Source organism: Ruditapes philippinarum, unplaced genomic scaffold (assembly GCF_026571515.1).
Source record: "Ruditapes philippinarum isolate M1 unplaced genomic scaffold, ASM2657151v2 ctg16313_1_1_1_1, whole genome shotgun sequence".
Classification (NCBI taxonomy): Eukaryota; Metazoa; Mollusca; class Bivalvia; order Venerida; family Veneridae; genus Ruditapes; species Ruditapes philippinarum.
Window position 1 is genome coordinate 3,578 of NW_026856106.1, and position 15,863 is coordinate 19,440.

The window sequence follows — 15,863 nt, forward strand, 5'->3', positions numbered from 1 at the left end:
GAAGTACCTCTAGACGCTTGCAGAAATCATGATCACAAAATAGACAAATATCGTTTTTTTCGCTGATTTTAACATTTTTCATGCATTATCATACACAAATCAGTGTGAAAAGATGAATTAGACTTATTAAAGTTCATTCCGTTGCGTAAAAAAGCAAGATTTTGGCATTTTACGATTCAAGCGCCTTGTCCGGTATATACCGGAATACGGTATTTAGTGTGGTGCTCCAATCCTTTATTTAGTCTCACTCTTATAAAAATTCAATAACATCTTAGTCATTGAACGCTTAACAGATCTCTTTACTGACTGCGATCTTGCAGAAATGTGTGCTAAGATTTCATTGGTTTAGATTTTTGAAGCGTCCAATTATTTCTGATGTTACAAATCTCGTCCTGACACATTTGTTGACATTCGTGATAGCTGTTGTGACTTGTCTTACTCTGATATAATTTTAAAAAATGACGGACCATAACACTGTTTTAGGGGTTGGCATTGGCCTTTTCCTCATAATACTTGTTTGGTCATTAAGCTTATTTCTATGCATTGTATTTTCCAGATCGACAGGAGCAATATCGTAAGTGCATCACTCAGGAAAATTCTTGAGAATCATGAAGTTTTCCACAGAATTGAATTTACATCAAGATTTTTCTTCTTCCCCTTTTGCAGGAACAATTAACTTTTTTCTCATATTAAACGGTATTGCCCTTTCCTCTAATTGTGAAGAAAACCTTGACTTTGTTCTCTGGACAAGTCAATTTGTACTTGGCTTTAACTTTAAGGCTGCTTCTTGTCCCAGGCAAAATTAAAGAGCCATCCGGTTAGCACATTTAAGCATTGGACTGTGAATTGGGCAACCCGGGTTCGATTCCCTTACGGCGCAGGTCACTTTCATAATTGTGATTCATCATGAAATCCTTTCTATGGTCATTTGCACTGTACCTCGATCTGCTCTTGTATGTACAGAAGTTTCAGTTCCTTGTGGAAAGTAATGTCAGCTGGTACTGCTGTCAAGCAGTTTACCAGTCAGTGTCTATTCTAGGATTTGAAAAAACAGGAAGTATTTTTACCGAAAAGTGAGAATTTATTACATTTGTTGATCTTTTTCCTTCTTTCTCTATATAGAATTTTACCCCTGCTTCTCTAAAAATGGGGAGGAATTTTTAAAAAATATGAGTGAATTCACCCCCATCCCCCTCATAGAAAAGACACTGACTGATAAACTGCTTGACAGCCTGCCCAGGTGGTTGAACTATGCTCTGGTGAATTTAATGTGGCTTAATTACTAGGGATTAAACGATGATCGAGTATAATCGAAAATTGATCGGTTATAGAACCGATCGGCGATGATCGATTACAAAGTTTAATAATCGATCATCGGCAATTTATTTTCTTGCTGTTACTTAAGTGACTAACTGTATTATAACAACACTCTAAATTAAAGCCAGTTTTTTTTAAACAATAATTTTCATTCAATTGAATATGAAAGCATACTGGTGACCATTGAGTTAATAGTTGACACTCAGGCATGCTATTTTAAAGGTATACTATGCTCAAATTGACATTAGAAAATATTTTAAAATTGTTATACCTTCTATTTGTAAATATATAAAATAAACATGTTTTGACTTCACACAAAAAGTTATGTTATGTATAAAATTATTCTACTCACTATAGGTGGTTGCAATATCAATATATAATGTCATAAAAAATACCGGCAGTTTTGTTAAGAACAGGTCGACCAACTTAACTTGTTCCCATACATACAGTAGTTTATTCATTCCTTTTTAGAAAGTGAGACATAATAATTTCATAGATTTTAATGAATTTATTTGATTAAAATATTTTACTCAAGGATGATCATAGTATATCTTAAAATTAATTTATTTCAGTTGATGAGGTGGTGGTCACATGGAAATGGAATTCTTATAAATATTAAAGCATGCTATGTACATTATACTTTTTTACTTTGTTATCATAAATGTTTCGATTATATAATCGATGATTGATCGAAAAGGGTTGTTCGATTATTTTCGATGATCGATTATGATTTTTGTCCGATTAAGAAACCCTATTAATTACTGCCGTGATCTGGAGTGAAAAATACCAACACCACCACCAGGCTAAATTAAAGTGATTGGGCAAACTTTAAGTATTAATATAAAGAAGTGTGAAAGCAGTTTTTGTGTCGCCTTGAAAAGGCGACATATAGCATTAGGGGTTACTTTTGCCCGCGTTCTCTGCGGTGTCGTCGCCTTTTTGTCCAGGCCAAATTTTCCTAAATTATAAAAGCTATAGAATTGAAACTTCACAGGATGATAGATCTTATTGATAAGAAGTGCAGTGCACAGAAACTGCTGCTCTGCACTTCTAATTTTTTGAGTTATTGCCCTTTTGTCCTGGTCATTTCTCCTAAACTATATTGTTCACAAGGCGACACATCGGACTCGCGGAGTTCTAGTTATCAATGTAATATTGTTTTTATGTAGTTTATACTTATTATTTTTACCAAACTGTTGGAAGCTCGAAGCTTATTGAAACACTCAAATTTGTTCCTGGGGCCAACTCCGCGGGGATATAAATGCAACAAATTTGCTTGTTTTCTTAAATTTCTGGAGGCAGGCGGGGGCCCCTTGGGTAGAAGAATCAAGTTGTTTTGAAAGGGAATTTTGTCTGTCAACTAAAATACTCATAATGTTTAGTTTTAAACTGTTTTATGTATTCTATTTTTCAAAAAGCAAATTTCAGTATGATATTGTAAAGGGTCTTAAGTTTTAGGCAGTTAGAAGTAAAAAAATACATAAGGGGATTATGTTTAAAAAAATGTATAATAAATGCGGAAGGGAATTTGGCCCCAAAATTTGAGAAATGAGGACCCTGTCAACACTAGAAAGACTTTTGCAAATGAAAATTACATAGATTTTTATTGATTTCAAATGTATAATAAGGCAAATTTGTTCATTGGTTTTATCAAGACCATTGTCATCAAAATCATTGATTCTAATAATTTTATTGCACAAAAGACTGTCAAAATATAAATTCATTTCTAAAACAATTTGCCAATGGAATGAAAGGAAATTTGCAAAATTTTCTATTTAACACCTCAGAAAAATCAAATATTTTGATATGAACCCTTGATACAATTGGCAATGAAACGCCTAGCTTGAACAGTTTGGGAGCTAAACACCTGACGTTTTTTGTTGTAATGAGTTGTTTTGTTTTTTACATTTCAGGAATGTTGGTATTGTGATGATTCTATTTGCTATTCTGTTTTCTGTGATATTATTGGTTCTACCACGAGAAGATTTTGAAGCCCCAACAACAAAGGTATTATAAGCAGTATTCATATTGTCCTTTTCTTAGGGTATGCTTTTTACTGCAAAAAAGGTGCATTTATTTATATGGCAGTTTGTCAAGCAGAAACTAAGCTTTATTGGTTGAAATTGCTTTTCTTCCAATGAAATAATTTCATTGTTCAAAATATTTTCAAACATTATGATTTTATTCAATTGTCAATAATCGGCAACAACTTGTCATTGAATACTATTCCATTAGATCAATATATCACAGTGACAGTAAAAAGTCAAAATATATGTAGGTTAGTGTTTGTTAGGTCTGTATTATTTCTGTAAAATCTGCTGTGTGACTGATTCGGCTAGACAGATTCATTACTGACTAACAAACACTAACCTATACATACAACATTTGGTTAATACAAGTGCTGTCAGGAACTGAATTTTTCTTTTTAAAGGCCAGCTACATTTCCATTGGTTAAGTAAAAGAAAGAGCATTGAAACTGGAGGCTGTCTTGATTTGTATGAGGAGGCATAGAGTGTTTTAATGTTCTTTCTCTTTTATATCATAGTCAAAAATAATAACACATTCCCTGTTGTCACAATATGAAACCCCAGAAAAAAAGTAACCAATGAATGAGCATCTGAATATGATATTTCTATTGCTATCCCTTTCTCTGCCATCACAATAAGTAATAAAACCCAGAAAAAATGAGCCAATCAATGTGTATGCTCTGGAGTGCAGGTAACTAATACCTGCCCTCCAGTTAACGCACTGCATGTATATGTTTCTGACACATTTTTAACAGAAAGGTCCCTAACTATAATACAAATAAGTATTTGGTGATTGTAAAACTATATTGGAACATTCTTTTATTCAAATGAAATGTCTTAATTTACTGTCAAACACATTATTATAATAGATTTATAAGTTATTATTTTTTTAAGTTGTTATTTTAAGTTCTTATTAAAGTTATTTACTGACTAAATAGTTGTTTTTATGTAAATGTAAATTAAGTACTGTTTTACTTTGTTTTTAAATGTAGTTGAGTCAACACTCATTTAACATTTGATTTTTTTTATCTTTCATTATAATCCATTCTCATACTTAGTTTCTAAACTTGAAGAAATATTTATCACTGCAAAAGTGTATTTGTAAGTAGTGTTTATGACTTGTGTTAACATTTCAGAATAAACCATCAAAGGTAACCTAACTAATGCTGGCACTTTGAAATGTTAAATGGTCATTGTTCCAGATCTTACAGATTGTCTCATATTGATTAACTTTGCACAAAATAATGACTCGACACGTTGTAATCATAAATCACATGAAGTGTCAGTGTTTTCATCATTTGAAGAAATTGAATATATCTTGTATGTCTTTACTTATCTTTATGTACTATACCACAGTGTTTGAAAAAAGTATCCTTTGATCTGTTAAAGCCACCTAAATCCCTGTCTAATCAGTCCTAAATAATCAAATATCTTTTAGCCAAACTGAGAATTGAAGTTTCAGAATCATTATATACATTAGTTATTTCCATGAAGTGAATGTATGTCAGCAAACATCAGAATTTCAGAAATGGCTAGTCTCCTCTAAACATATTGATCACTTAAAATTTGTTTTATAAAATTTGTGTGCTAGTTTACTAATTAGCCTTATAAAGGCACTCCAAATCAAAAAATGATAACATATTACTTAATGTGTTTTCTTGCAGCTATGAATTTTAAGTGCCTTATTGGCTTTCAGTTTTTCCAATTGAGAAAGTGTGCTTATTTAAGATATAAGTTAACCTCAAAATGTTTCATCATTATGACTTACAGATTGGCCATTATATAATTACCATTCAATGATGTTCTTTGTTTTACATACACATTGTTCTAATGTTGGCTTTAATTAATCAGTTCTTAAAGTTACCTTATGTGATTGCTGTATCTGATGTTTTATAGAGATTTATAAAAGTTATTTTGTATATTAAATTCTTATGATTTTTATTTTCAGAAATATGATTATTCAATCATCTTTCGATCGGTGTTGATTGCTGGATGTTCTTTATTCCTGGTGATTGGAATGGTTATCTTCCTACTTTTACATTTAATGGAACCAATCTACGCAAAACCAATACGAAGACTTAAACTTACGTAGATGTTTGACACATATTGAGTGCTAGAAAACAAACCTTGTGCCAAGATATTTGTGATAAAGAGAAATAACTCATGCTGAGAAAAATCAGAAGACAGGAAATAAAATAAAAATCTTGTGGTTCAGCTAAAAGACAATGGGGAAAAAGATTTAAAGTTGATGATTGTTTGAATTTGTCAATTGAACGTGTTTGAATAGAACAGGGTTGAAATTTGTAATCTATTGTTTGACAACTATGAATTTAAAGTGATATTATGCCTGTCCATGTGTAAATGGTGATGGACAGGTCAAAGTCGAAATAACTTAAAGATTTTGCCATTATTGTTTTCAATTTTATAGACTAGTTCATGTGTATTATCAATAAATTACATGACTCATAGAAAATTCTATAAATAGCCTTCAGAGTGTATTGTTACTTTTAAATTGATAAAAAGAGTAGGGAAGGCTTTTTATGCTGTAGGCATTTGTTATATTTTATCCTAAACATTTTTCATCATAAATTATTTGTCAGTAAACATTATATTTAATAGCCAAAAGCCAATTCAGCTGAACTCAACAGTGAAAAAGTGAGCATAATGTCACTTTTGGTAAGAATAAACAACATTCACCCCCCTGTAAATTGTAACCACAGTCTCGCATTCCAGTGAAGGACTGAGCAGAGTTATTCCTTTCATCTATCACCACATTGCTAAGTCAATACCACAGATTTAATTTGGCATCAAAATAACTGGGATAATGTCCGAATTGCAGTGCTGTGGCTTTAGGAATGGGTTTTATTATCTGACTGGTTTGAAAATCTAAATGTTCCTGCAGTTCCTCAGGGAAGGTGTGCAGTGCCATGGTTACAATTGACTTATGCTAGCAAATGTATCAGATTATTTTCTTGTAGCTTTTAATAGCTTATGAAACACAGTTAATGTGAAGATTCTATAAGTTGTAAAATTGTTAAGCAAAACAGTTAAATGTTGCCACATTATTTGTGTATGAAACTTTGTGCTTTAAGATGTTTGTTGTAGAATGGTTTTATTTGAATAAGAAAATATACAATGAAAATCTTTAAACGGAAAAAAAGTGTAAGGGAAAAGATTTAATGGTATTTTGTAATTGTTTTTTCTTCATTTCATATGTTACAATTTGTGTAGATATAAATATGATTAAGGTTTGTCAGAACTCTATACATAACACATGATGTTTGTTTCAAAAAGTACAATTTTAATGATGGAAATGAATTGTTTCTATAGTGAATGTTAAAATAGGATGGAGAACTTATATTTTATTATTAATTTTCCATTTTATGCTCCACATTATAATTTTGGGGTGATATAATTGTTGATTTGCCTACCCTTACATCAATTGTACATGTGACAATGATGTACTATTCATATAACACATATATACTATATAATAGCACTTATTGACCTACATCTTAAACATGCACTGAATACTACATGGGACCTTGGTTGAGGTGTGAGGTCAATTAGGGGTCAAGGTCAACGAGACTGAAAACAGATGTTAGTATTTACCATCATAGAGCATTTGTTTATTGACATATTTTGGGTGTTTGATAGGAGTTGCACATATCTTTGCCCTCTTTAAGTTTTTATTGAGCTCTTTGGGGGTAAAAGTCACTTAGCTTATAATAGGTTTTTGTGCTTGTAGAAGCAAAGAAAGTTAAAGAACCATAATGCTACCTAAAAAAGCTTGATAATTTCTTCATTATCCTATTAAGGATAAATGCGGATAAAAATTATGAATAATGCTTGTTCAGAGTTTGACTATATTTCATTGAAACTTCACACAGTTGAAGAAGTGCAGTGTTAAAGAATCAGAATTCTATATTATTTAGTTTTTCAGCCTCTCACTTTATAATACTTAATAATGCTTATCCCAGAGAGTTATTTGGAAAGTATTGAATGCTTTATTTTCACACAGTGAAAGAGATTAGTGGTATACTCAAACTTATGGATGGAGTAAGGGGTCAAGTTTACCAGCTCTCATTCAGTGCTATAAAAATGTTATGGATATTACTCTTTTAAATTATTTATGTATGATTTTATCTCAAATGTTTAATATAGATGCTAATTTATTAATATTTGTTAATAACTTAGCTTATAGAAATATTGCAGTAAACATTGAAATCTATAAAGATTTGTTCTGTTTTGTTTTATCATCAACTACAATGTTTACATCACCATATATTTATACCTTTGCTACTTTTTATTAAAACCATATATCAATTATTATCAAGGGTCCAAATCATTCAATGTCCTTAAAATTATGAGTACATAATTTAGTTTTCATGGCCTTAAACCTGGCAATGTATTCTGAAGTCCATCAATTTAGTCTGCAGTGTGAACAATAAACTGCTATAAGACCACCTTTCACCTTTGCATTCTGGAAAAAAATTGATTCAATAAAAGGTTTGAAATAATTCAATGAAGGAAAATTTGTTAACAACACAATGTCTTACTCCTTCACAAAAACAGGCCCAAGATGACATTTGGTTCCAGTCGAATGCATAAGAAGGTAAGTAGGTCACAAGACCTTTGACTTTTCAGTGTGACCTTAACCTTGGTCAAAGGGACGTGTATTTTATAATGGTAAAAATTTGTACCAATTAAGTTATATTAAAATCTCTCAATGCACATTGAAGTTTTGTCCCTTAATTAAGCGTTTTCTTGTGACCTCTATATAAGTGTTACCTTTGACCTTGAGACCTGCTTCCTGTGTGTGACACAATGTCTCATTGTAATGATATAATTATAAATACTAAAATCCCCCATGCATGTACGATGCCAGCTACCAGGGGTGATCCAATTGTATGTTTTTTAAAAGGTGTATTAAATGAAATCTTTAAACTTAAAGGGACTCCACTGAGGTTTAAAAGCCTAAAAACAACGTTTGAATTACTTATATAAATGAGCTGGGCACTTTAAACAAAAAATTATGCAAAGATTATTAAAAAATATACTTTGAAATAAATTGAAATCGTATGTTTATGTTTTTCTTAGCCCGATTTGAGTGAAAAGCGATAAAATGCTTTTCATTTTGAGTCATTTTTTTACAATTTGAATAATTATTCTGGAAAAATGAAGTGCTTGGATGATCTGAACTTTTGCACAAAGATTAGTGGTCTAAACCTACATCAAATGGTACAGTACATTTATCTGGAAAAAATATATTCAAGTTAATATACCTCTTCAAAAGCTATGTAAATCACGCCTTAAGACTGCATTATAAGTAATTATGTCTTAAAAATCTGCTCCACTGGAAATACTTAATTATACTGTATAGAATCAGGGTCTTTCTATTTGAAAGACCCTGATAAAAGACCCTGATAGAATAGAATGGAATAAAGAATAGAATAGAGAAAATAAAATAAAATTGAGGAAAATAGAAGAGAAGAGAGAATAGAATAGTAAAATAGAGAATTAAAAAAATAGATAAATATAAAATAATGGAATAGAATATGGGAATGGAATGAAAAGAACAGTGAATCTTCAGGAGAAAAAATTGTTCGTCTTTCAAATGTCTTTTCGGTATTAAGAATTTTTCAAGCATCTGTCCGACTCAGACTTTTCGACCTTGAACTTAGCAAGTTGTCAAGATTTTAATTTTACCTGTATTTGTAAATATTCGTGATGAATCAAACATTAGAACGCATATGAACCTGATTTGCTAATTGTAAGTTTACAAGTAAAACAGTTTATTTGAGATCACACATTTTTCAGAAGATGCAACGCTGTGAAAATAATGGAAACGCAATATCTGCCACATATTATCTCACCAGATCACTGAGATCAGGCAAAAACGCCTTTTTATCATTTATCTGTTTAAGTTTTTATCCCAAATTTCAAATATATTCTCATCCAAATAAAGATTCTGCTATTATTATTTAGTCGGTTATATAGATTAAGATGTTTTTTAAGTGACCCATGATCAGATGATTATTATGACAATTCTTGAAGTGTGAAAGTCTCCAGTATTTCACTAGCACTCGCTGGCAATTACAATTGTCACTGGGAAATTTGACATTCTAGTTATTTTTTGCATCATTTCTATAACCCCATGTAAACAATAATGTTTTTTGGTAGTACTTATTGAATGTCAGACGTTGTTTCACTCCCAAGACATTTCACTATCAAGACGTTTCACTCCCAAGACGGTTCACACCTAGACGTTTTACTCCCATTTTGTCAATTGTATGGACGTTTCACTCCCAATTTTGAGAGATGTTTACTAAGAAAGTTAACAAATTTTAATTTCATTAATATCAAACAGTGTAAAAATGAAATTCAATTTAATATTTCATTTTGTTGATTTCAATGGTATTGTTAATGCGAATTATTAGAAGATTACTCATCTTATTATGGGTTGAGTGATAAGAGGTGTAAATGAAAGGCAAATTTCTGAAATATCACTTTTATTATAAGTGTAACAACATGAGAAAATTCTATTTAGTAAATTAAAAAAAAAATAGAATAACAGAAAGAACAACAAAGACATTTTATAAGTATCAGTTTAAATATTGAAATCACTACCAGTAAAGTAATTGATATTATTCAAATAATAAAAAAATATCAATATATTAAATATATTGACTATATAATGATTATTTTTTGTAAGTCTTAAACAACGAAGTGCGAAACATGTGTAAAATAAATTATTTTTTTAAAATTATTGTCTTCATCAATTTATTAAACAGTAGCCATTAAACAAACTTAAGTAGTTGTAGTGTTATCTCATTACCTAACAGTTTGACACCACTATTTAATCTGTTGTATAAACACTGCACTTAAGCATCAACATTCAGCTAATGAGTTGTTTATTGGACGATTTACAGTCAAATCGGCCCCAAGTCAGATCGGCCCCAAAATAGTCAAATCGGCCTCAAGTAAAATCGGCCTCAAGTCAGATCGGCCCAATTTTTTTTTTGAAATATTCTTTATTCATTTTCTTTTTTTTTAATGTTGCATATATATTGATAAAAAACAATTGTGTGGATGGGAATACCTAATGACATAACAGAACAGAGCATATACCTTATTTCTGACTGGGGCATAATACCCATCATCACAACATACAAATACATGTATATTTATTATAATGCATGCACCAAGAAATAATGTTATAATAATTTCAATATGATGGTCATCAATTAAATCCCTAATTATGCATTCATATATGTTATATATCTATATTGTCTGCGTGTTCTATATCCACTCATGTGCGACAAATCAAATTAACGTTTAATCAGGTAGCACGTTGTTCACACTTAATTACCGTTAATTGTATCACGCATTCGTTAATCCAGTAGCATTGCATCTCTATTTATTTTTATTAATTAACTATAATTCAAATTAAAAACTACTCTTTAAAAAAATTGAATTTAGAAATAATTATGTTTTTATTTTTTTTATTATTTTGCTATGGCAATTAATTCACCAATATTTTAAGTATTTAAACCTGTTAGTCATGATGATATATTTTCAAATGTAATGGCAATATTTTTACTCCTGATAAGTTTTGTCAATTAAAGTAACTCACCGGTATGACACTTCCTATGTTGTCATCTGTCACAAGCATCACAAGTGACTGCCTCCTGCCGTTTCCTCACAACACTTCCACAGTCTATACAATTATCAGTCATTTTCAATAACCAACAAATAACTTTACGGCCGATTTGACCAGTTTTGAGGCCCATTCTACTAGTTTTGGGGCCGATTTGATTAGTTTTGGGGCCGATTTGACTAGTTCTGGGGCCGATTTGACTTTTTAAAATTGTTGTGTGGCAGATTTGACTAATTTTGAGGCCGATTTGACTAATTTTGGGGCAGATTTGACTTGGGGCCGATCTGACTTGGGGCCGATTTGACTAGTTTGCTTATTGGACCATTAAAATATATTTTGACAACAGCCAATTTAAACACAGAAACTTCTCCATAAGTTTTGTTTATATAATAATGAATTTTAGTCACAAAAAATGATAATCTATGACAAATATTGAAAAAGTCCCATTGCATTTAATTTAATTTAAAGATATTTCTGATTTCTATGGCCATTAAAAATTTTGACATTTATCGCAAAAGCACTATATATACTAGCATTAAATAATTTAACAATGTTTTATCCCATGTTTAAAATTAACAAAAAAAAAAAACAACACGTTACTCAAAGTTAATTGTTGTCACAAGATTGATATGCTTTAAATTAAAACCGTCTTGGTGTGAACCATCTCAATAGTGATATTGTAAAATAATTCAAAAAAATTATATAAGGCTAATGTCATTTATTGACTAATCAATTATTAAATGTATGTATTATCTACAACTGTGACTTTATAATAACATACTTTTCTCAATTGTACATTATATCTGCCATACAGTTGTGTATTGGCGATGAACATTGTATATGTTTATGCCAAATAAATATTGAATTGAATTGAAAAAGTGAAACGTCTGTCCTGTATGGAAAACACCCACAAAAATATGAACACCATCAAACTATTTTATGCGCTGAATGCGAGTTTTTGTCCATAGAAATGCAATTTGTTTTGGGTTATGGCTAAACAGGGACAAAATTACAGTACATCTAAATACTTTTGCTATTTTTATGTCCCTAAGATTATTGTAAAAATACTTGAATTTAATTCAACTAAAAAATAAATTTTAATTAATTTCTCTTCAATCAGAATATTTTTTTGTAATTTATTATTCAATATAAAATTATCTACTAAAGTATTTCATCATTCAGGTGTAACATTCGTTCGAAAATTATCATATGCAGCTAGTGTCTTTATCTTGAAACATGTCATGTTTTACAATAAAATAATGTTATACATGTATGTTATTAACATGAAAAAAATACATGAAAAATTATTATTAATAGATCTATATAAATATGAAAAAGTATATTTATAATGAATAAAAGAATTCCCAATTAAAGAATTATCATATTAATCAAACAACGAATAGGCTAAATGCACCCTTCTGTAATCTGGGCTTACACTCCTCAGAAAGATTAAATACTTTCCTTCTTTATTGTTTTATGAGGCAGACTTTAAATTTATTGATCAATTTATGACAAACCTTCATAGTATTTAATTTTTTAATTTGGACGTTTTTTAAGAAAGCAGGATAATTCACATTTGGATGTTTTTTTAAGAAAGCAGGATAATTCACATTTCTTGCTGTTACCGTATAAGTACTTATTTCTGCGGGCTTAATATTCTGCGATTTTTGTTAAAATAAGGGGTTTTAAATTTCTGCGTATCTTATTTCTGCGGTGTTATCATTCTAGCATTGATGTTTTTTTATTTCTGCGGTTTAATTTAGATATTTTAAAAAAACAGACAACATTTCAAGATGTGTTGATGTAACATGTACATTACTTCCGGTAAACATGCAGGCGACTTCTAATGTGTTTTATCGTAATCATCATGTATCAGTATATAAACATTAATAAACAAAGATTAACAACGTGCAATGACAACAATTAATTGTAATACTGCATGTGTATAAATATGAAGTGTGAAAAATAAACAATGGTAAAATCGCACGTAGACACAAGATATTGTACAAATACAAAAGGGTTTGTTTATAGCATGCGTCAAACTATAATAGTTTTATTTTACAAAAAAAATCAAGCTTAGGGTGAGCGAAAATCATACAAACATGATATTTATTTAAACAAAAAGAACAAGTAAAGTAACTTTTTTTCTAATATTTTATTCATGACGGACACATAAGAAAACTTCCCATCTACAAAACCGATAACGGTACATGGTAATGTAATTATACAATACCGGTAGTTGACATATTCTGACATAGACATAGTGAAAGGCTTAATTTTCTGCGGTTTTTAAATCTGCGGTGTCCTTAAGAACCGCAGAAATAAAGTTCCCGCAGAAAAAAGTACTTATACGGTATTAAAGACCTGACATAAAATTCCCAATTTGGCCCTTTTAACGACTCAAAAATTCCCAGTTTGGTGGATACAGGACCCGTTCCAATTGGGTGCGATAGAACATGACTTTAACTGTTGCAGCATAGAATGTTAAACATGTAGTTATGAGTAAATTATCAATGCTGTCTGTTATCAATAAATTTGTAAAGAGTTTTTAACTGCTAGTAAACAAGTCATGATTTGCCAGTTAGTATTAACAATTTACATTGCTCCTATTTATTTCAGTGACTGGCTGATAAAACATGACAATATGTTTGTGAGTATTGTCATGTCAGTAAAACATTCAGAATGAGCTGGTTTAAAAAGAGGTCTGAGTCTAAGAACTCATCGGATGCTAGCAGTATAAACAGTGAAGGTCCAATGGAGCGTCGTAGCCGACGTGACACAGATCCAGCCACTTGCCTGGAGGTGTTCCAAAATCACTGGGAGCAGGCTTACAGTATAATAAATAGAGATGTAGAGAAAGGTACAAAGTCAACAGATGATGAGATTAATACAGTTAGTCATAACTTTGAGCAAATGATCACCTTACTTGCCCAGGAAGATGGAGAAGATGGTCAAGGTATGCCAGGTGCTATCCTGCATTACCTGTTAGAACATGAGATATTAGAAAAGTTCTGCGGATGGTGTCATGGATACCATGATGATGGTCGGAAACTTGTACAGGAACAACTTCGAATGTTTGAACACTTGATAAGCCAGTCCCACCAACTTCTTTTAATTCATAAACCTGTGATAAGACCACTGTTAAACCTTCTGGCCTACTGTTCAGATGACTGTACTGGTAACATAGAATCTAGTTTAGTGCTTGTTTTACACCAGCTGTGTGTGAGCATATCCAAGGAGACCGTTATATTGGAGAGTGTGTTCAACATGAATGCAGATCATGGCCCGACAAAGTTTCTTATTTTCTCACTGCTCATCCCATACCTACATAGAGAGGGAAAAGTTGGCCAACAGGCTAGAGATGCTCTCTTACTGATTATGACGTTATCCTCCAAACATCCTTATATTGGAGAGTACATTGCAGAGAACTCCGATTTCTGTCCTGTAAGTAAGATAAAATTCTTAACTTTCAATATTATATATAAAAAATTTTTTTTACAAATACAGGAAGTTATACATGTATTCTTTTTCTTTGTGTTTATTAGTATAATGTTTAGACTTGGGTTTTGTAATAATTTCACAGGTTGAAATTCAAATCCATCTTTAAGTAGTCAATAACTAAGTTAAAAAAAACAATTTTCAGTGTATTAGTAAGAGCTGTTTTATTTTAAGTTTATGAATAATCTGTAATTTTTCATGAATATATTATGATATTATTACAGGTGCTGGCCACAGGGCTAAGTGGCTTATATTCCGATTTGCCTCGTAAAATAATTATACCATCAGAAGACTGGTGTCAAATTACAGATGAAGATGTTCATAATATTCCTGAAATGGCCATGTTTCTGAACTCCCTAGAATTTTGTAATGCTGTAGCTCAGGTAAATTTCACTTTCATTCAACCTGGATATATATACTTGTCCATTGATTTAGATAAAACTTCATTTTCTGTCTATTAATTTAGATAATTTTTCTTGTACACCTGTAAGTTGTAACAAGTTCCTTACTGAATGTGTGTATAATAATTACATATGCTCCCTGCTTTTAATTCAGAACCTTCAATTAAATTCATTATTTTTGTTAAATTAATGAATTTCAGTTTGTATTGTTTAAATGATTTGGCTGATCGCAAAGTTTTGTCGTGATAATGCAGACTGACCTTGATCTGTACTAGTGTCATAGACCTGTCTATATTTTGGCTAGCATATGAAAAGTTTGATTATGCTCACCATTAAAACCACTGGCTAGTTACTGCAGAATTTACTGCTAACTACTGTCTTACAATGACAATTTGTTTTAAATGAAAATTCTTTAACATCACCCAGGAGTGCTTTACTTTTAGCTTCTCATAGATTTTCACTGGCTACATGTGAGCTCTGAGTTTAAATATATAGAATCGATAAAAAAACTGTTGAAGTATTTATTTGATAGATTTCTTTACATTCAGAGTGATATTTACAAGTATTAGTAATCCTCTTAAACAAACAAAATCTACCTAAGTAGTGTATTTAAAATGTTTGTACACTATAAAACTGGGTTTATTTTGTTTTCTTTAGTTTTAGGTCACAATAACACAGTATGATATCTACATCAATGTTATATATCTGTAGCTGTGATATTGGTTATAAAATTAAAAACCCTTCAAACATTTAGTGTAGAGATTTAGTTTCTTTAATATTTGAAATTCTTATGAATTAGGTTAATTATTTAGCTGAACACATATACAACCACAATGTCATGGTTACATTGTGATACATTTTCAGCAGCGATAACCAACTCTTTTAAATTTCATTCAATTTACATTAACTTTCTAACTGCCATTGCATGACGATGTCCATTTAAAGATTTGTTAGTGTGTT

At 30.8% G+C, this 15,863-nt stretch overlaps 2 protein-coding genes across 2 annotated transcripts; both read left to right on the forward strand.

The window, feature by feature from the left end:
• Positions 1-408: 408 nt before the first annotated feature.
• LOC132745414 (transmembrane protein 218-like) lies at positions 409-7,347 on the forward strand. Its single transcript, XM_060734329.1, has 3 exons — positions 409-574; positions 3,231-3,324; positions 5,293-7,347. The coding sequence occupies exons 1-3, from the start codon at positions 459-461 to the stop codon at positions 5,434-5,436; spliced, it is 354 nt and encodes a 117-aa protein (XP_060590312.1). The 5' UTR covers positions 409-458; the 3' UTR covers positions 5,437-7,347.
• A 1,651-nt stretch (positions 7,348-8,998) lies between these two features.
• On the forward strand, positions 8,999-15,034 carry LOC132745413 (FHF complex subunit HOOK-interacting protein 1B-like). Its single transcript, XM_060734328.1, has 3 exons — positions 8,999-9,117; positions 13,624-14,448; positions 14,727-15,034. The coding sequence occupies exons 2-3, from the start codon at positions 13,687-13,689 to the stop codon at positions 14,961-14,963; spliced, it is 999 nt and encodes a 332-aa protein (XP_060590311.1). The 5' UTR covers positions 8,999-9,117; positions 13,624-13,686; the 3' UTR covers positions 14,964-15,034.
• Positions 15,035-15,863: the final 829 nt, after the last annotated feature.